The 21,141-nt window shown below is 44.1% G+C and overlaps 1 protein-coding gene and 1 pseudogene across 2 annotated transcripts; both read left to right on the top strand.

Annotated features, from left to right (window-relative positions):
- Positions 1 to 933: 933 nt before the first annotated feature.
- LOC123188773 (U4/U6 small nuclear ribonucleoprotein Prp31 homolog) lies at positions 934 to 5,682 on the top strand (annotated as a pseudogene). The gene is made up of 9 exons (XR_006495197.1): positions 934 to 1,183; positions 1,750 to 1,788; positions 1,892 to 1,945; positions 2,041 to 2,178; positions 2,846 to 3,736; positions 3,896 to 3,966; positions 4,175 to 4,277; positions 4,701 to 4,776; positions 5,311 to 5,682. The product of XR_006495197.1 is annotated as a U4/U6 small nuclear ribonucleoprotein Prp31 homolog (transcript).
- A 637-nt stretch (positions 5,683 to 6,319) lies between these two features.
- LOC123188775 (reticulon-like protein B8) lies at positions 6,320 to 8,431 on the top strand. Its single transcript, XM_044601017.1, has 6 exons — positions 6,320 to 6,597; positions 7,070 to 7,261; positions 7,367 to 7,547; positions 7,668 to 7,809; positions 7,915 to 7,984; positions 8,084 to 8,431. Exons 2-6 carry the CDS (start codon positions 7,081 to 7,083, stop codon positions 8,251 to 8,253), a joined length of 744 nt encoding a protein of 247 aa, XP_044456952.1. The 5' UTR covers positions 6,320 to 6,597; positions 7,070 to 7,080; the 3' UTR covers positions 8,254 to 8,431.
- The last annotated feature ends 12,710 nt before the right edge of the window (positions 8,432 to 21,141 follow it).

Raw genomic sequence — 21,141 nt, 5'->3', positions numbered from 1 at the left:
CTAATGATGCGATCCCATTAATCAAATGACAACACATGTCTATGGTTAGGAAACATAACCATCTTTGATTAATGAGCTAGTCAAGTAGAGGCATACTAGTGATTATATGTTTGTCTATGTATTCACACATGTATTAATGTTTCCGGTTAATACAGTTCTAGCATAAATAATAAACATTTATCATGAAATAAGGAAATAAATAATAACTTTATTATTGCCTCTAGGGCATATTTCCTTCAAGCCGATGCCGCTTCATCTGCCGGGTCACCTCGCCTGCTTTTCGTCGGGTTGCACTGACCACTAGATGAGACTCACGAGAGGATCATCAACAAAGAAAAGAGATGAGTGCCGGGTTGTCGATGGGGGCTAGCTTACCCCTGACGTGAGGCCACCATTGCTGCCGTCGTCTCCAATAACGACCTCACCAAAGAACGGTCCCATCGGCTGCAGGGCCTCCACCGCCGGAGGGGGAGTGCACTAGGGAAACTCTTGACTCGTGTCACGCACCAGTTCGTTTTCTTCCCCTACCCGAGCCATTCCAAGAAGTTGAATCTTTTGCCACACTTCTCCATTTGGGGCTCATTCGGTTTGGAGGAAATTAAAACGTATGAATTAGGAATAGTATATGAATTTGATAAGATGACACTTGCCATCCTAAGGAATCAACTTGCCTCGTTCCTACGCGCAGAATGAGTTTTGAGTGGATGTGTATTTTTTTTAAAAACACGGGAAATGAATAGTATTCCTACGAATTTTCTGTACGAATTTCCTACAAACCGAATGTGCATATAGGAAATTTTTCTTCGGAATTTTTGTTTCCATATTTTTTCCTACGAAAATCTTCCAAACCGAAAGAGGCGTTAATAATTTGCCCCCTGAGAGGCTGTTAGGTGGGGCCGAGGCCACTGATCATTGAAACAACCTTTGTGAATTGGGGCAAATCATCCCGGGCGACTCCTCGAACAGAGAAATAACAGAGGAAAAAACAGAGAAATCGAGCGACCTCTCCGTGACGGGTAGGGTTCCAGCCCGCGGCCCTCTTCCGGTCGGGCCGCCAGCGGCGCGCCGCCCCTCCGGCCTACCCTTCCTCTGGCGCCAACTCCCCTGTCCCTGCCCCCGAGCAGCCCGCCAGCGCCGCCGACCAGACCTCCGCCCTTCCTCCTCCGCCGCTCCTCCTCTGCAGGTCTCTCTCTCTCTCTCTCTCTTGTTTTGTACAGCATAGTTTTATGTGATGAATTGATACTTCCTGTATTGATTTTTGTTTCGAATTGTACATGCCATGATTGCTTGTTAGTTTTTCTTAAATTTGGCCAGAATTTGGCTGTTTTTGAACTACTTTTGTTTGTCTGCTTGCGCAATAATGGCAATATGCCATTTATCTTATTATTAGACTTGGGAACTATTTCCTTCATATTCTGGCAAAATTCTGGCCACATGATCTCTATTAGGTTATGACTATTTGAACTGAACTGCATTTTAGTTGTTATTTTGCTTGTGTGAACCTGATGTGTATTTGCTATGGTGTGAACTGTATTTTAGATGCTACGTCAATTACCCATGTGCCATGTTTCCTATTTTCCTGTGTATATAGCCAATTTTTTTTAAAAAAGGTTAAGCACCCATTGCTCTAAGCTGTGGCCTTCTGCTTCGCTTACGCTTTCCGCTTTTTGAACATTGAGTGCCTATCTGGGCACTATATATTTGTTGTGATTTTGAGCTGATCGTCCTCTTCAATAACTTCTCTTATAGGTGTAGCCTGCCGAGGTGAAGACTTGGGACGAGATAATGGTGAGTTCATTTCACCTCCTGTTAAGCAGCTAAACAATCTTAAATTTGCAATTTATTTTTGGCAAGTGATCTCATGGTGTGTCTAAATGGTGCCATTTCACAGGCAAGCTTCGCTGATTCCTTCTTGGCCGATCTTGACGAACTTTCAGACAATGAAGTCTATCCCATGAGTTGATTTCTGTGTCTACTGCGTAACCATGTTTTAAAAGGATACATTTGTTGGCAATTCCTTAATCTGTTGTCAAATTTCAGGAAGAAGACAACGCTGAGGCAGTGGGTGTGGACGAAGATGGTAACGATGATATGCCTGACCTCGAGTCTCTTAATTATGATGATCTTGACAGTGTCTCAAAACTACAGAAGACACAATGTTATATTGACATAATGCAAGTATGTGATCAAACTCGTAAATCTTGTAACCTTATACCTTTCTCTCTTGCATAGATCTATGTTTATATCTGGTAAAAAGTAAAACCTTATTTGTGCGGTTAGGGTAATCAGTCAGTTATAAGATGCTGCACAATGTTTTTCACCAAAACAGGGTTTGCTAGTTTGAAAGAAATCTTAAATGGCACATATTGTATGGATTTTGGAGAAACACTCAGTTGATTGTTCTTTTCATGTCTGATTCCCATATAGAACTTTAAATTTTTCGTAGGGTGCAAATGGAGATATTTTAGTATGTTTAGTGTGCAAAAAGAAAGAAATAGACCAACCAGGGATTAGTCCCTGGAGAGCTTTTTAATATTATAAGACAACCTGAGTCACCTGCATATTATAAGACAACCTGAGTCACCTGCAGAGGCTAGGCCTTAAATGCAGGTTCTGCAGTGACACAGCATGCACACTCGTGCTGTATCGCTCAGTTCTCGCTCAATGTTACAAATGGTTTGTGTGGAAAATATGCTTCCATTCAATTTGAGTTCATAGGTCTGCGATTTGAGTCCATAGGGCATGCGGCGTTGTTCATCTTTAGTCTAGCCTTAGTCTAAAAAAAAATCTTTGACTCACCGCTGCATGACAATACATTAATTTACAGGTCCATTTGCTGCGTCAGAAAGTCGAAGGAGCGCTTGAGAAAGGCACAGATTTGTCTAATCAAGGGTTCATCCTGGAGGAGGATCCAGAGTACCAGCTCATTGTAGCTTGCAATGCTTTATCAGTAGATATTGAGAATGAACTCATTATAATCCATAATTTCATACGTGATAAGTATCGGCTGAAGTGTCCTGAACTGGAATCCCTTGTTCATCATCCGATTGATTATGCCCGTCTTGTTAAGAAGATCGCCAATGAGATGGATTCAACACTAGTAGATCTGGAAGGGCTTTTACCTTCTGCAGTTATAATGGTTGTCTCTGTGACAGCGTCGACAACTAGTGGGAAGCCTCTTTCTGAGGAGAATTTGGTAAAAACCATTGAAGCATGTGACAGAGCCCTTAATCTTGATGCTGCAAAGAAGAAGGTGCTTGATTTTGTTGAGGGTAGAATGGTTTACATCGCACCAAACCTTTCTGGCATTGTTGGCAGTGCTGTTGCTGCTAAACTGATGGGGATTGCTGGTGGTTTGGGAGCACTTGCAAAAATGCCTGAGCAATGTTCAGTTACTTGGAGGAAAGAAGAAAAACCTCGCTGGATTTTCTACTGCCACATCTCAGTTTCGTGTTGGCTATCTTGAACAAACCGAAGTATTTCAGAGCACCCCTCCAGCCCTGAGGACCCGTGCTTGCAGGCTTATAGCTGCAAAGTCGACTCTAGCAGCAAGAATCGATTTGATTAGAGGTGATCCAACTGGAAAAGCTGGTCGCAACTTGTTAGAAGAAATCCGTAAGAAGATCGAGAAGTGGCAGGAACCACCTCCTGCAAAGCTTCCAAAACCACTTCCTGTACCAGACTCCGAGCCTAAAAAGAAGAAAGGGGGTCGCCGCCTTTGAAAAATGAAAGAAAGGTAAGCTTTTCTCAACTATTTTTGGAAAAATAAATAAATATTGAACAGCTTCATGCTTATTTGTTTCTTGAACTACTTATTTGCCTTCTGTGCTGAAACTTGATTCATCACATATACAGCATGGTATCTTGTCATGACTTCGGGAACTTGGTTCTGCAGATATGCGGTAACTGATATGATGAAGCTTGCAAACCGAATGCAGTTTGGAATACCAGAGGAGAGCTCATTAGGTCAGTTGGTTTTGACAGTATGGTTGGAATAACATTTTGTTACTCCCTCCGATCCATATTACTTGTCACTCAAATGGATGTATCTAGATGTATTTCAGTGCTAGATAGATACATCTGTTTGAGCGACAAGTAATTTGGATCAGAGGGAGTAGTTAGTTTAGCTACACTATACTTTAATATTGACATGATCACATCTTGTTATCACCAGGTGATGGTTTGGGGGAAGGTTATGGCATGCTCGGGCAGGCCGGAAGTGGGAAGCTACGTGTCTCAGCTGCACAGAACAAACTTGCTGCTAAAGTGGCAAAAAAGTATGCCTTCTTTATTCTTCCCACAGTATCTTATTTTGTTCCGTTCTGTTCCTTGCCATTTGGTGTTAAAGCATAAAGCACATCACTACTAATTAGTTCGGCAATAGAGGTCTTCTGCACTTCTACTCAAAAAAACACGGTATAACTTGCAGTGTAATGTTTTCTGTTTGACTGTTTCTAAATTCAACACAAGTTTAATGTTTCCCTGCACAAACCTTAGATCATTTAGGTGTTTGCACACATTTTTTATGTTACAGATTATTTGCACCCTGTACCAGTTCTAGTAGCCTTGCAGGCAATCGTTATGCTACTGTAACTCTCGTAATTATCTTGAAATTGCTGTTTCTATTTCAATTCATGACCACCTTCTTGATATCACGCACTGCAATCTCTCTTTGATTCCATATTACTTTCTAATATTAGATTCAAGGAGAAGAGTTGTGGTAGCAGTGGTGCAACATCTGGACTGACATCTAGTTTGGCCTTTACACCAGTTCAGGTGAGTTTATTTTTCCCTGGTTCACTTTAATAAGATAGGTAATTGATGTTATGCATGATCTTTAGTCAATCCAGTTGTTTAACATGGGATCATGACTGATACTCTAGATTGCTATGTAATTTTTTATCTTGTATTTGCTTAGTTATTGCTTGACTTGCTCATGTTGAGGAGTCGGAAAAGGCATTGCACCCATTGTTTTTGTCTTTTTGCTGCACCAGAAAGTCCTTTTTTGCTTACGTGAGTGAAGTCATCATGAACAATATATTTTGCTATACTGTACATAAATATGCCAGCATTACATATTCTTTTTTCTTGTAAACCAGGTGCTGTATGACTGCTGTTAGTTTGGACCATGCTTTTATACATTTAGCACCTTCTGTATAGATGGTAATCAGTAGGCTGTATGCATCTTTGGCGCCATTATACGGTTTCAGTTAGTTGGATTGTCCTATTTTGTTATTTTTGAAGAGGTTAACCACATGAAATCTCTGGCATCACTCCATCTTTCTCATATACCTTACTTTCCACTTGCAGGGAATAGAACTGTCAAACCCACAGGCACACGGGAACCTTCTCGGAAGTGGAATCCAGAGCACCTACTTCTCGGAGACCGGCACATTTTCTCGGATCGGTAGGCCTGGAGGTTAGAATCTGAAAAAGTAAGAACCTGATTTTGAGATCAGAACGATGATTGTTTCTTGGTCCAAGCAATTTCATCCCATTCTGCACACAATTCCCAAGAACCAACTGTTGGGATGCACTTGCGCACAACCAGCTTGTAATATTCTCAGATGTATCGCATGGTCTGTAATGTAAGTACAGTTTCCCTGCAAAAAAGAAAAATGTAAGTACAGTTCGCGCACTACAACATCACAATGTATGAAGTCAGGCAGTACACAACATTCATTACCTATGCTTCGAGCGTGGATAATTTTTCTAGAAAACCTGTTGGAATTACCTTGTCTGAAACTGTTGAATTCCAAATGTTGGATTGTTCCATACCATTCAACCGAGTTGAGCTCCAGGCAAGATGATAATTGTGATTGACCTTTTTGAGGAAATAATTTTTCTCCGAAGTGGAAAACCATCATGTTGTGATCTAGATAAAACAATGTAGACTGCATGGTGCTATCACATGACATATGTGGTAAGCAATCCAAACAATTTAAAAAAAGTAGACTGCAAGGTGCTGATATTACATGCTGCGGTGTTTGGTAATGGCACGACCATGAACCAGTAAATATCGGTATCGGTAACGGCACGACCATGAACCAGTAAATATCTTTCAAGTTTTCTTACTTTTGTACTAGATCAGCGTCAGGCAGGACCATGAACCAGTAAATATCTTTCAAGTTTTCTTACTTTTGTACTAGATCAGCGTCAATTAACATGGATCGGTGGGAGTGGGAGTAGTTCTTTTTCTGAGAGAACTCTGAGTACAAGACATAGTTTTTCCCTCAAAAAGTTAGCATAGTTAAGTTATCTTTGTTTTTCTTAGGAAAATTTCGAGGCTATTTTTAGGGGAAGAAATCTCCAGGCCACTACAGTAGTACTGATGAAGACAAACCCAATCGTTGGTTCACACTTATTTTCCAGGGTGTGAGGATGGCACATGGTCCGCAGCCCAATTACGACAAGCCCACTGCTCCACCTATCCCTTTCACTCAACAAACTAGTTGCTCTTAAGAATTCCTCTTGTCCTCCTGACATTTCCCAACTTTCCCCTCTTGTCTGATTGGTACCTCTCCAACGCCTGCTTCTTGGGATCAGTTGGCCGGAAGATCGGCAGCTTTAGTTGCCTACTGATTCCTCTTTTGCTTGGTAAATTCATCTCTCGCAGCTTGTGCTATTTTCCCCTTCTTCTTTTTATGTTTGTGGGATCATGCAGCACCTCGCCTTGCCCTTTCCGTGCTTAAAAAACTGGATTTGTTGTCTAGTACAGTAGTTATTTTAGACAAAAAGGAGCCTTTAACTCCTTAAATATTTCAGATGATTGGAGACTCAGAAGGCATGCCTTAGTTTGATCAGTCCAATCATCTTGCAATCCTTTTTTAGTAGTGATCTAAATGCTCTTATAAAAGTTTACAGAGGGAGTAGTTTATAAACAAATTATACTTGAAGGTTCTTCACCAAGATTATTTACTAGCAAATTCTTGATCTACTTGAATGATCTGATTCACTCACAGCAGTTCTGAGAAGGGCACCAAAGAGACATCCTAGTATATTCATGTTAAAATAAATATGAAGCTTGAGTTGCTCGCGTTTTATGCTAACCAACAATTGTATTTTCCAGGGTGTGGAAGGATGGCACAGCACTCTGAGAATGCGGCAGAGAACATGATGAGCGGCATCATGGACGCCATCGCCGACAAGCTCCCCAAGCAAAAGTCGGTCAGGTTCGATGATGAGGGCTCCATCTCCGGCCAAGCCAAGAAGCTCTTTGGCGGCCACAAGTCTGTGCACCACGTCCTCGGCGGTGGAAAATGTCTGGACCTCTTATACTTTTATCTCCCTCTTATTAATTTGATTCAATCCACACGGAGTTGCTGATGATATGTCGCTTCCTTCCTCGCGACGACGATGACCGCAGCCGCCGACGTGCTACTGTGGAGGAACAAGAAGATCTCATCCAGCGTTCTTGCTGTTGCAACAGCTGCCTGGGTCTTCTTCGAGTGGCTCGACTACCATTTCTTGACCATCGTATCATTTGTGCTTGTTCTTGGCATGGTTGTCCAGTTCGGATGGTCCAGCTTCGCAGGCATGCTCAATGGGTATATACTATGCAACAATGCAAAAACTCCAACCAATTATGCAGTTTTTTTTCTATGTTTGCTGTCGACACCTGAACTTTGGTAGGCAGCATAATCAAAAGCAAGCATTTATGTTTTCAGGTCTCCTTCTAACGTGCCCCGTGTGGAGTTACCCGAAGAGCTGTTTGCAAATATGGGCGCCGCTGTCGGCGCCCAGGTGAACAAATTCTTGGGAAGCCTTCAGGATGTGTCCTGTGGAAGAGACCTGAAGCAGTTCCTCATGGTATGTTACGCCTTAAGCTAACGTCCATGAGATAAATTTGTCCTCTCCCTTGAGCACTTGCAGGCATACATCAGAGTCAGACCAGGCTTGATTTCTTTCTTTCAGGTGATCTCCGGATTCATTGTCGCCGCTTTCATTGGGAGCTGGTTCAGTCTCATCACCGTCATCTACATCGGTACAACCATGATTTCACTTGATAATATGTTGGGGAGGGATTAACACCTGGAAATTTTCTTGGTTTCTGACTACCATTTACACTGGTGCTCTGTTGCAGGGTTTGTGTGTGCACACACCTTACCAGTGTTCTATGAGAGGTATCATGATCAAGTCGATGAGGTTCTGTACAACATGCTTGGGTTGATTGGGAGTCAGTACCAGAAGCTTGACAAGGGCGTCTTGAGCAAGATGCCTAAAGGGAACCTCAAGTTCAGGAAGAGCCAGTAGTTGGATTCACCGACAGAGCATCTATGCCGTGTAATCCGGATGAACGTGTTAGAATTAAGGGGCTTGGCCCATGTGTGGAAATTGTGGAAGCATCTCAACTCACCCGGTGGAGAGCCCGCATGTTATATATTCATAGGATGGGGCTTATCTCATAAATGCATATATTTGATTGTTACAATTGTCAATAGCATGTTCAGAGAAGAGAGATACATGGAGGTTTAAGGAGAGATTAAAGATTTACATGAGAGATTAAAGGAGAGTTAAAGAAGAGAGTTACAGTAATCAAAACAAGCATCAACTCCTAATAACATAACTGTGTACGTTTAGTCTTGGTGTTTAGCACCCTCCCTTAATCAGAACTTAGCTAAGTTCAGATTACGCTTGAATTCCTCAAATGACCTTGAAGGTAATGCTTTTATAAAGCCATATGCAACTTGATCTTTAGAAAGTACAAACCGAATCTCTAGTTCCTTATTAGCAATTCTTTCCCTCACAAAGTAATAGTCCATTTCAATGTGCTTGGTTCTTGCATGAAAGACAAGATTAGCTAACAAATATGTGGCACCAAGATTGTCACACCAAAACAGGGCCAGGCCAATAAAACCAAGAGCCCTGTGCGAAAATAAAAAGGTGGCCCTGATATCATCATAATTTTCTTCAACATCAATATTATCTTATGTTTTGGGAAACCAAAAGCCCACTCCCCTAGGCTAGTCTTCCTTTCTGAAACAAGGCAATCATGTGCAAAAATTGAGCGGCTAAAGTGGAAGATTGGCCTGAAAGGATTTTGTGGTGTAGACGCTGAAGGTCTTGGAGGTGGTTTAGCTCTGTTTTGGGATGAATCCCTCCGAGTGTCGGTTCTGGACGCATGTAAAAGGTATATTGACGTGAGTATTGTGGACGAAGGGTCTGGCAAATCCTGGCGGTCCACCTTTGTCTATGGTGAGCCACGTGTGGAGCACAGATATAGAATGTGGGAACACATTGTCAGGCTTAATTCGGTCTCAGAATTGCCTTGGTTGGTTTGTGGTGACTTTAATGAGGCGATGTGGCAGCACGAACATTTCTCAAGTACTAGTAGAAGTGAGAGCCAAATGGAGGCGTTCCGGGAAACGCTCATGGTGTGTGAATTGGTGGATGTGGGTTTCTCGGGGGCGCCGTTTACTTATGATAATGGCCACCGGGGGAACGGCAACGTCCGGGTTCGGCTGGATCGAGCATGTGCGAGCAACGAATGGCGGGAGGTGTTCCCGTACGCTTGGGTACAACATCTGGTATCACCTCGTTCAGGCCACTGCCCCCTACTGTTACATCTTGAGGCTGTACAGGACCAAAGGAGGCGAGGCCAACAGAGATATGAAATAATGTGGGAACGAGACCAGAGGCTACCAGAGGTGATAGCAAAAGCCTGGGCCAAAGTGCAGCCCAGGGGTGACTTGGGGGATGTTGCGATATCCCTTAAATCTGTTCTAAAAGATCTGCATAGATGGAGCAAGGAAAATTTTGGTCATGTGGAGAGACAGATTGCTGCATTGAGGCAAGAACTTGATTCTCTACAAGCATCTTCTACTGACCGTGTGTTGATTCGACAGAAAATGGCAGAGTTGGATGAACTACTATACAGAGAAGAGATGATGTGGCTCCAGCGCAGTCGTATTGTCTGGTTGAAGGAGGGAGACCGGAACACGCAATACTTCCATCGTCAGGCAGTGTGGAGGGCTAGAAGGAATAATATCCGTCGGTTGCAAAAAGATGATGGGTCCTGGTGTAGTGTGCCTTCGGAGATGGAACGGATGGCGGCCTCTTATTTCCAGGAGTTGTATACGAAGGATCCCACTTTGTCGCCTGAATTAGTATTGGATCAGATCACGCCAAAGGTTACAGATGCTATGAATGAGAGCCTTTTGGCGCCATTTTCTGAGAAGGAGATTTCAGACGCTCTATTTCAGATCGGTCCTTTAAAGGCACCCGGTCCAGATGGTCTTCCTTCTCGGTTCTTTCAAAGAAACTGGAGTTGTGTCAAGGAGGAAATTGTTGCAGGGGTTCGAAAATTCTTTGACACGGGTCAGATGCCCCTTGGTGTGAATGAAACAGCTATTGTGCTTATCCCAAAGATTCAACACCCCGTGTCTCTCAAGGATTTCCGTCCTATATCTCTATGCAATGTGGTCTACAAGATTGTTTCAAAGTGTTTGGTAAATCGACTCCGTCCGCTTCTTACGGATCTTATTTCTGAAAACCAAAGTGCTTTTATCCCGGGCCGGTTAATTTCAGATAATTCTATTATTGCTTTTGAATGTATTCATCACATCCAATCGTCATCGAGGCAGGATTTTTGTGCTTATAAGCTGGACTTGTCGAAGGCATATGACCGTGTTAATTGGGATTTTTTGGAACAAGCGTTACTGAAATGGGGTTTTTTATCCCAATGGGTGTCTCTGGTTATGCAATGTGTACGCTCGGTCAGATTTTCAGTGAAATTCAATGGGCGTCTCTTGGAGCAATTCTCACCTTCCCGAGGTTTGCGACAAGGTGACCCCCTCTCCCCCTTTTTATTCCTCTTTGTCGCTGATGCGCTATCTTCTCTGTTACATAATGCGGTCCAAACAAGAGGGTTGGAGGCCATCAAGATATGTAGAAGGGCGCCCACTATCTCACACCTTTTATTCGCGGATGATTCCCTATTATTCTTCCGAGCAACCACGGATCAGGCGCAACTTGTTAAGGATGTCTTGAATACTTATGCTTCATCTACGGGTCAACTTATAAACCCTTCAAAGTGTTCCATCCTGTTTTCTGACAGTTGTCTGGATATGGTTGCTGATGATGTTAAGCAAATATTGGGGGTAGTTCAGCAAGAGTTTGAACCAAAATACTTAGGCCTTCCAGTCCCGGAAGGTAGAATGCACAAGGGAAGGTTCGAATCACTGCAGTCCAGGTTGTGCAAGGTGATCACTGAATGGAGTGAGAGGTACTCATCGTATGCAAGCAAGGAGGTGTTAATAAAAGCAGTTGCCCAAGCTCTTCCCGTATATGTTATGAGTATTTTCAAGCTTCCCTTCTCGGTTTGTGATGACCTCACGAAGATGATGAGACAATACTGGTGGGGGGTGGAAAATGGAAAGAGGAAGATGGCATGTTAGCCTGGGATAAGTTGATGTTACCAAAAGCAAAAGGGGGCTTGGGTTTTCGAGATATGAGGGCTTATAACCAGGCCTTGCTAGCTAAGCAAGCTTGGAGGCTCGTAACAGCCCCTGATTCTCTTTGTGCTCGGCTCCTTCGGGCGAGATACTACCCAAATGGAAGCCTGGTGGATACTGTCTTCCTAAGCAATAGCTCGGCCGTTTGGAAAGGAATTGAACATGGTTTGGAGTTAGTGAAAAATGGCATGATTTGGCGAGTAGGAAATGGTGAACAGGTCAGAGCTTGGAGAGACCCTTGGATCCCTCGAGGGCCACCTTTCACGCCTATTCTGCCAAGAAGAAATTGTCGTCTAAATAGAGTTTCAGAGTTCCTTGATGTGAGTGGTTACTGGAGAGTGGACTTATTGCAACGGCACTTCTGTCAGCCGGATGTGGAGGCGATTCTAAGGATTAAGACTTCGCCAAGGCAACAGGAGGATTTCATCTCTTGGCCATGGGAAAATTCTGGCCAGCTTACTGTCAAGAGTGCGTACATGTTCGCTATGTCTGACCATTATGAGCAGTTCTGCCCAGGGGCCTCTAGTACGTCTTCATCTGGGATGCGACCATCATGGAAACTGGTTTGGGGTGCTGCTGTCCCACCAAAGATGAAACACTTTGCTTGGCAGCTTGCTTCGGGCTCGCTACCAACAAATGAAGAGAAAAGCAGGAGGCATATGGAGACTTCTGGGTACTGTCGACTATGCGATTGGGAAATGGAATCATCATTTCATGCTCTGCTGGTGTGTGCCAATTCGGCATTGCTGTGGGACGCCATGTGCACTCACTGGCCGTTACCATATAGGAGAGATATCTTATGTACAGGAAGGGAATGGATCTTTGACCTCCTAGCAAATGTACAGGAGCAACTTAGAAGCAGAATCATCATGGTATTGTGGCGCAGCTGGCACCTCCGCGATGAATTAGAGCACGGCAAATCTATTCCTCCCCTGGAGGTTTCGTGCTCCTTCTTGGTCAGCTACTACAATTCCTACAGCCAGATTTCCCTGTCAGTGGAAGAAATCATCAAGGGTAAAGCCCCGTTAATGTTGAACCCACCGGGGACTCAAGAGCAACCGCAGCCTAATACAATACCAAAGCGGTGGCCAAGACCTCCTGCGGGCGTATTAGCATTATCAGTGGATGGGTCTTATAATGGCTCAGATGGTTCGGCGGGTTCCGGCATGATATTGAGAGATGATAAAGGTGGAGTGATCTTCGCTGCGTATCGTAAAATTTTCAATTGTAACGAAGCCCTTGAGGCCGAACTACAAGCTATGGCAGAGGGACTCAAGTTGGCGGCGAATATTCTTTTGCAGTCGGATTGCTCCTTAGCACTCAAGGCGCTGTCGGATGACTCGTTGGATAGGTCCATGCATGGTCATCTGGTCAGAACTGTTAAGGGGTACTTGAAGGATAGGGTTGTTATTCCAGTTAAAATTCATAGAGAGCAAAACAGGGTTGCAGATTCGTTAGCGAATTATGGTAGATGTGGGGATAGCACAACATGTTGGCTGAGATGCTCTCCATCGTGTGTCAGTGTGCTTATCGCTGAGGATTGTAAACCTGTAACTTTGGAGTAATAAACCCTATGTTTCTGCGCAAAAAAATATATTATCTTATGTTTCTATCCGGCCATCTCTGGAACTAGGACTGCCAACATTGTAATCAAGTGCATGGCCTTGATCCAATCACTGGTTAAGGGCATTTGCGATTCTTTTATAAATGACTTATACAATAGCTCACCCGCAAAAAAAAACTTATACGTACATAGCTCCTTTCTAATATTGAGTTAAACCCACATTTTTTTTGTTTTTCTTAGATTGAGTTAAACCCTCATTTATTTTTATTTTTATTTTTTATTACACTTCTGATAACCAGATTGATGTCCTAGATGAAGATATTACTTGGCTCTTAGTATGCAAAAAGTAAAAAAGATCAGTTGGACGTACTCAAAAGATGAAAAAATAGCCAAACTCACATTGAAGATCTTACGAGTCAGCCAGGCTTTTGCCAATGGAAAAAGTGTTCCATTATTTGCGGAGCTCGGTAAACCTTTGGAGGACTTACAAAGACTAGTTGGACACACCAATGGGACGAACTGGGGTGCAACTTGGACTGTACATGACACAATGAGCTGCAGTGTTGTGCGTAACTTTTTTTGGGGGTGTTGAAGAGTGTTGTGTGTAATTTTTGCCCCCCTGGAAACCGGAGGCCCTGTGCGGGCGAAGGCGGAACACCCCTTGTCACCAATCACACTTCTATAATTGGTGACATCTTCTTGACTCAACAGATCAACTTCTCCAAGAGACTATTTTTCTATACTGGATAGTGGAGTTGGTGAAGGTTTGTAGTTCTGCATTCCAACTATATTCAAAAGATCAATTGTATATTTTTTCTTGAGACAAATGAAGCCCACCTTGTTTGTTTATCTTAACCTCGATGCCAAGAAAGAAATGCAAGTCCCGAACTGGTAACAATGATGTCATCAACATAGATAAGCACAAATATGAATGTATGTGACTTATTGTAGATAAAAAGTGATGTGTCGGACTTGGAAGGATGTAAGTGCATCTAGTGCCCCTTAGTGATTTTGGTGTATTGAAGACTTATAGGTTAAGGGACTAATGCGTTTGTGAGTGTACACATGTCTATAAGTCTATGAGGAGTTTGATATTTACAGAGAAAGCCGACCCCTAAAAATGAATATCTTCGACTGAAGACTTTCTGAAGACTTTGAAAGTGAAGAAATTGGTGTGACCGTGAAGACTTGTTATTCATATGAGGAACATGAAGCGTGAAGACTTCTGTTTTCGTAGTTTCATTTTCTCTTTCTCGAGTCATAGGAAACACCGTACTGTTAAAGAGGGTCGAGGTAAAACTAAGGAAAAGTTTCCAAGTGATGCTCAACTCAAAATCCTACACCCACCAATCCCTTCGAGTGAAGCCATTCGAAATCTCATACAGTTCAGTCAATTTCTTCAGTGACCATTGTTGAGGAAATCGTTAACTGGTAGCTGCTCGGTTGGCTAGCGAGTAGGGGATTAATCGGCTAATCGGCAAGTTAATCGGCCATTTAATCAATTAATCGGACGATTTTTTGGTTTATCGGCTACTCGGTGACCCTATGAGTAGGGATTAATCGGCAAGTTAACTGGTTAATCGGATGAATTCTTGAACAGGGTCAGTGATAGAGGAATTTGATAGTCAAATTTCCGACCGTTGCTGTGCTATGCACTAGCTGTCCCAAAATATCTACCCACCTAACGGTCATATCATTGAAGGGCATTTATGTCTTATCATGTCGGGTTGCTCCCTAGGCTATAAATAGCCGCCCCCTACAACCACTAGCTGGTTGGCTGCTCCGCGAGAAACTGACACTTGTCATTGAGAGCATCCCATCCTCCAAGGACTTTGAGCGAAAATCATCAAGTGAGGAAAAACCCAAAACCCCAAACCAAACACCTACAAACTCAAAGTAATTGAGCATCACTGAAGAGATTGTTCCTGTGTGAAACCGACGCTTGTTACCTTTGAGGACTGTGCATACTCCAGACGGTTAGGCGTCATGGTCTAGAGCATCCAGGAGGAAATTGTGGATCGCCGGGTGACCAAGTTTGTGAAGATTTTGAAGTCACCTGAAGACTTACCACGAGTGATTGGACGAGGTCTGTGTGACCTTAGCTCAAGGAGAATACAGTGAGGACTGTGTGTTCTCAGGTTTAAATACCTAGCCGCTCGAACCAGACGTACAACTGTCATAGTAGTTGAAACTGGTCTACCAAATCATTGTCTTCACCAAGCTTACTGGTTCTATTTCCTCAACCCCTTCATTTCCTCATTACTGTGTTGTGTGCTTGTTCATATCTGTTTGAAGGCTTTGACTGAAGACTTTCTCAATTTTCTCAGTTCAATTTCTTCAGTCTGTTTGTCTTCATTCTGTTTTATCTCGTGCTTACGCTTTCTGTACTCTGTGTCTGTTTTCATTTCATCATGATATCCATGTTCATGTTATGTCATGTATACATCTGAGTACTTATTCCGCTGCAAGTTCAGGAATTTCCTCACCCTGAAATTCCTCAGTGAAGAATTCATAAAAATCACCTATTCACCCCCCTCTAGTCGACATAACGCACTTTCAATTGGTATCAGAGCAAGGTACTCCCTTGTTCTGTGTGATTTTGGTTTAACCACCTAGAGTTTTAGTTATGTCGACCATAGGAATGAAGACTGTGACATGCCCCATCTTTGACGGTCATGATTATCCCAAGTGGAAGGCCATGATTGTAACGCCCTCGATGCGGCTATATCTCCTACGTGTCGAAGCATGACTTAGAGGCGTAACCGCATTGAAAGCAATGTCGCAAGTGAGGTAATCTTCACACAACCCAAGTAATACAATAGGGGAAAAAGATACATAGTTGGCTTACAATCGCCACTTCACACAAATACATGAATAAAGCATTACAACATCCACATACAATCAGGGTCCGACTACGGAACCAAAATAAAAGAAGAACCCCAAATGCGACAAAGGTCCCCGATCGACCCCAACTGGGCTCCACTACTGATCAACTAGAACGAAACAACACTATAGACAAAGTCTTCATCGAGCTCCTCATGAGCTTGTTTGCGTCATCTGCATGGACTCATCGGCACCTGCAAGCTGGTTTTGGAAGTATCTGTGAGCCACAGGGACTCAGCAATCTCGCACCCTCGCGATCAAGAATATTTAAGCTTATGGGTAAGGTAAAAAGTATGAGGTGGAGCTGCAGCAAGCGACTAGCATATATGGTGGCTAACATACGCAAATGAGAGCGAGAAGAGAAGGCAAAGCACAGTCGGTAAAAGTATGATCAAGAAGTGATCCTATAACAACCTACGTCAAGCATAACTCCAACAACCGTGTTCACTTCCCGGACCCCACCGGAAAGAGACCATCACGGTTACACACGCGGTTGATTCATTTTAATTAAGGTCGACTTTAGGTTTTTTACAACCGTACATTAACAAATTCCCATCTGCCCATAACCGCGGGCACGGCTTTTAAAAGTTCAAATCCCTGCAGGGGTGTCCCAACTTAGCCCATCACAAGCTCTCACGGTCAACGAAGGAATAGACCTGCACCCGAGACCTTCCGATCAGACTCGGTATCCCGGTACAACAAGACATTTCGACAGGATAAAACTAAACCAGCAACACCGCCCAAATGTGTTGACAAATCCCGATAGGAGCTGCACATATCTCTTTCTCAGGGCACACTCAGATTGTCTTAGGTACGGGTAGGCCAGCCTAGAGTTGCCCCTGGTGGCCACCGGTAGCTGACAGGTGGACCAACACTCAGAGGAGCACTGGCCCGGGGGGGGGGGGTAAAATAAGATGACCCTTGGGCTGGCCGACCCAAGGGAAAGAAAAGGCTAGGTGGTAAATGGTAAAACCAATGTTGGGCATTGCTGGAAGAGCTTTACTTAAGACGAACTGTCAAGGGGTTCCCATTATAGCCCAACCGCGTAAGGAACGCAAAATCCGGGAACATAACACCGATATGACGGAAACTAGGGCGGCAAGAGTGGAACAAAACACCAGGCATAAGGCCGAGCCTTCCACCCTTTACCAAGTATATAGATGCATTAATTAAATAAGATATATTGTGATATCCCAACAAGTAAACATGTTCCAACAAGGAACAACAATCTCCATGTTCCAACAAGGAAACAAACTTCAATCTTCACCTGCAACTAACAACGCTATAAGAGGGCCTGAGCAAAGCGGTAACATAGCCAAACAACGGTTTGTTAGCACAAGGTGGGTTAGAGGCTTGGTTCAACAATATAGGAGGCATGATAAGTAAGTGGTAGGTATCGCAGCATATGCATAGCAAAAGAGCGAGCATCTAGCAAAGCAAAGATAGTAGTGATTTCGAGGGTATGATCATCTTGCCTGAAATCCCGCAAGGAAGAAGAACGAGTCCATGAAGAAGACAAACGGACATAGATGAACGGGTCCTCACAAACACGACGTTATAGGAACCAACCCGAAGAAGCAAACACCGGAAAAGAAGCACACAACATAGTAAACAACCAACACATGAACATGGTATGATATGCGGGATGCGGTATGCGATGCATATGCATGATTGGACAAGGAATGCATGAACCTGGCCTCAACTTGGAAATCCAAGTGTGCCACTGGAAAGATGAGATGAAATCTCTTGAAAACGATATAAAGATCGCCAGAAACGGAGTTATGGTTTGGAAATGGCAAGCGATTCAAATATGGCACCAGTCTGCGATTTACAACAAGTAGCCATCTAACTGCAATGAGATGAACATGCTACAACACCCAAACATGACAACAAAATACATGGCAGGGATGCATTCAAGATTCTTAACAAAAGTCTAGCACTGAGCCACGGACAATTCATCCATTAACAGGCTCAAACAAGCATGGCAAAAATGCATATGGTAAACAGATCTCAGACTTGGTGAAATTAACACTAGCCTGGAATTTCAGATCAGGTAGCACACTTTGAAGCATGAAAACTATATGCTACAGGGCCTGAACATGGCAAAGTAAAGCATGGCATGGAGCTACTCAAAGAGATTAACAAAAGTCCCTTAGTGACCTTGAGCCAAAAGGGATCAGAAAATACAATTGCAAGCATGTGAACATAGCAAAAACATAATCAGCTTTCAGACTTAGTAAAAACTGGCACATGCTGAAATATAACTCAAGTAGGCATGTTTACGAGCTCTATGCACTCACTACGGTGCAAGTCATGGCAAGACAAGCATACATCCATCAAGAAGGCACAAAATGCAATCTAGACATGGCAAGAACAATAGCATAGCATGCACGGATCAACTACAACATCATCGGCAAAATTGCAAACAAGTTGACAATCTGCCCAGATTCACAAAGTAGCAAAAGTAGAGCTCGATTGACTCAAGCTAGGGTGCTCCATAATTTCAAACAAAGACACGGATGGATAGAGCACTACAATAATAACAAAACATCCTTACTGATCATCCTCAAAAGAGGCACGGATCACTAGGAAACAACATGAACATATGGCATCATGAGATAAACAGATCAAGGACTTAGTGGAATTGCTAAGTCCGTGAAAACAGAATTAACAAGTGCACCACTTTGCAAGCTTGTGCTAGTCACCTCACACATCACAAAAATACATGGGTTGCACCTCTGGAAAGATGACAAAACCCTTAACAAAACATATGTAGAGCATCAGGGCATATCATGCACACAATAATCATGGCAAAAATGACAAAAAGCTAAACGGAGTAGCAGATCTGACAATTATCTCAAGTAGCCCTCTTCTAACAGCATTTCGGGCATCAATATGAGCTCAAATGAAAATGATGCAATGGAATGAAATGATGTACTCTCCGAGATGAACATTTTGATATGCTATATGCATGAATCGGATGTACGGATGCGAAGTTGTGATGCGATGAACATAGGCATATGGATATGGGAATCTCGGGACTTAGTGGAAATTATACCTCCGGAAAAGTCAAACCGGGACGAAGTGGTATGGGACGGAGGGATCTGGATCTGGACGGGGCGTTTGGATGGACGCGCGGGTGGATCTGATCCCGCTTTGCGGATCTCGCCGGAGAAGTTCGCCGGAGACGGGGGAGATGGTGGCCGGCTCGAGGGGCTCCGGTGACCGGGCGGCGTGGCCGGGGTGACCGGAGCTGCTACGCCGGCGAGGTGCTCCGCAGCGGCGCGTGCACGGAAGCCGAGGTCGGCGGCGCGGCGAGGCGCAACGGCGGCCGACGACGGTGGAGAAAGGCGGCGCGGTGGCGAGCGGCGGAGCGGCGCACCGGCGGGGCGGCGACACAGGCGGCCGACGGAAGGCGCGTGAGGCCGGGCGGCGGGGTTGAGAGGCGGCGGCACGGGAGGCCCTCGGGAGGCGCAAGGAGACGCCCGGGAGGCGACGCGCTAGTTCGGGCCCGGCGGGCCAGATCTGGGCCTGCGGGCCCGGCGGCTACGGGGGAGCCGGCGAGGTGACGTGGCACGCTCCCGTTGGCCGGGAGCGGCCGCTGGGGTGAGGTGGCGTGACCTGATTGGTCGGAGTGATGTGGCGGCGGCAGTGGACACGTCCAGCGGCGGGACGGACATGTCCGGTGGCTCGAGGAGGAAGATGGCTAGGGTTCATCCGCGAATTTTTGGGAGGGGAGCACATATTTATAGGTAGAGGGAGCTAGAAGAGTCCAAATGAGGTGCGGTTTTCGGCCACGCGATCGTGATCGAACGCTCTAGATGATGGAGAAGGTTTAGGTGGGTTTTAGGCCAAATTGGAAGGGTGTTGGGCTGCAACACACACGAGGCCTTTTCGGTCCCTCGGTTAACCGTTGGAGTATCAAACGAAGTCCAAATGGTACGAAACTTGACAGGCGGTCTACCGGTAGTAAACCAAGGCCGCTTGGCAAGTCTCGGTCCAATCCGGAAATGTTTAATGCCCACACACAAGAAGAAGGTAGAAATGACCACCGGAGGAGAACGGAGCGCCGGAATACAAAGCAGACAACGGAGAAAAAGCTCGGATGCACGAGACGAACACGTATGCAAATGAAATGCATGTGATGACATGATATGCAATGCATGACATGCAAGCAATGACAAAGCAACAACAGCGAAAAACTGGACGACACCTGGCACATCGGTCTCGGGGCGTTACAACACTCCACCACTACGAGAGGATCTCGTCCCGAGATCTAGAATGGCACCGGAGGGAAAAAACGGAAGAGAAAGAGAAGAGGTAAAACTAAGTTGCTTCTTTGACAAACGAGTGAAACCAAATAACCTTGATAAGGTTGCGCAAAATGAAAGAAAGAAAACAACGGATAAGAACAAAGTTGACAGCACTCCGTTAAGAAAGAGGAATAAGAAAGAACCGATTCGGGTAGCACTTCGGTTGAAAAGAGATGAAGACTAGATGAAATGAGAGAACTTGAGCAAAAGGGACACAACACTCCGATTAAGTGGATAGCCGCGAAAAGGACATGGTCCAAGATGATGAGATAAAAGAGTAACATCACAATGGCTCCGGAACAAAAGAATAGAAGATAGATAATTGAGATAGGAGAATGGGGAAGAAAATGCCAACTTCTGTCACAAAAGATCTTGAAAAGGCATCCTTAGGAGAAGGTCGAGCAGAGTTGTTGGAAAACCAACAACGAAAAGAGTAAGCTTGTTATGGTCTTATGGAATACATCTCAAATTATGAGGTGACAACCTGCCACTCACGGGAAGAAGAATTGGATTGATATGAACGAGGAGACGAGAAACTTATATCACCGGGAGGATGAATGAAGTACTTGGATCATGTACAAGCACCATAAATAGCAACAATCCTTAGGGAAGGCTTTGGTGAAATATAACCCAAGATAATTCCAATGACGAGATTGATGGATTTAAAATACCTCATTCTTAACAACAAGTGAATCATGAAACATGAACTCAAATTATCAAGAATGGCATAATACCACCTCAAATGGCACGGTAGAAAGAATTGCACTCCGGATTACAATATGAAGAAAGCTTGAGTTTCTTAGTAAAGAATCTCGATGAACACTTCGAGAAGGAATAAAGTCCTTGATGAACCATCATGTAGAACCTTCGTGAGAACTCCGGTAATAAAAGGATGATCAAAAGGAAGTGAGGGATGAAAAGAATGAGA

The sequence above is a fragment of the Triticum aestivum genome, chromosome 2A (genome assembly GCF_018294505.1).
Source record: "Triticum aestivum cultivar Chinese Spring chromosome 2A, IWGSC CS RefSeq v2.1, whole genome shotgun sequence".
Taxonomy (NCBI): domain Eukaryota; kingdom Viridiplantae; phylum Streptophyta; class Magnoliopsida; order Poales; family Poaceae; genus Triticum; species Triticum aestivum.
Note: the sequence above shows the minus strand (reverse complement) of the source record. Positions and strands in the feature narration are given on the sequence as shown.

Bases quoted from the DNA above. Each gene is read 5' to 3' on its own strand.
- LOC123188775 (XM_044601017.1), top strand. From the start codon at position 7,081: ATGGCACAGCACTCTGAGAATGCGGCAGAGAACATGATGAGCGGCATC. The intron at 7,262-7,366 runs GTCTGGACCTCT...CGATGACCGCAG, and splicing joins CGTCCTCGGCGGTGGAAAAT to CCGCCGACGTGCTACTGTGG. The intron at 7,810-7,914 runs GTATGTTACGCC...TCTTTCTTTCAG, and splicing joins ACCTGAAGCAGTTCCTCATG to GTGATCTCCGGATTCATTGT.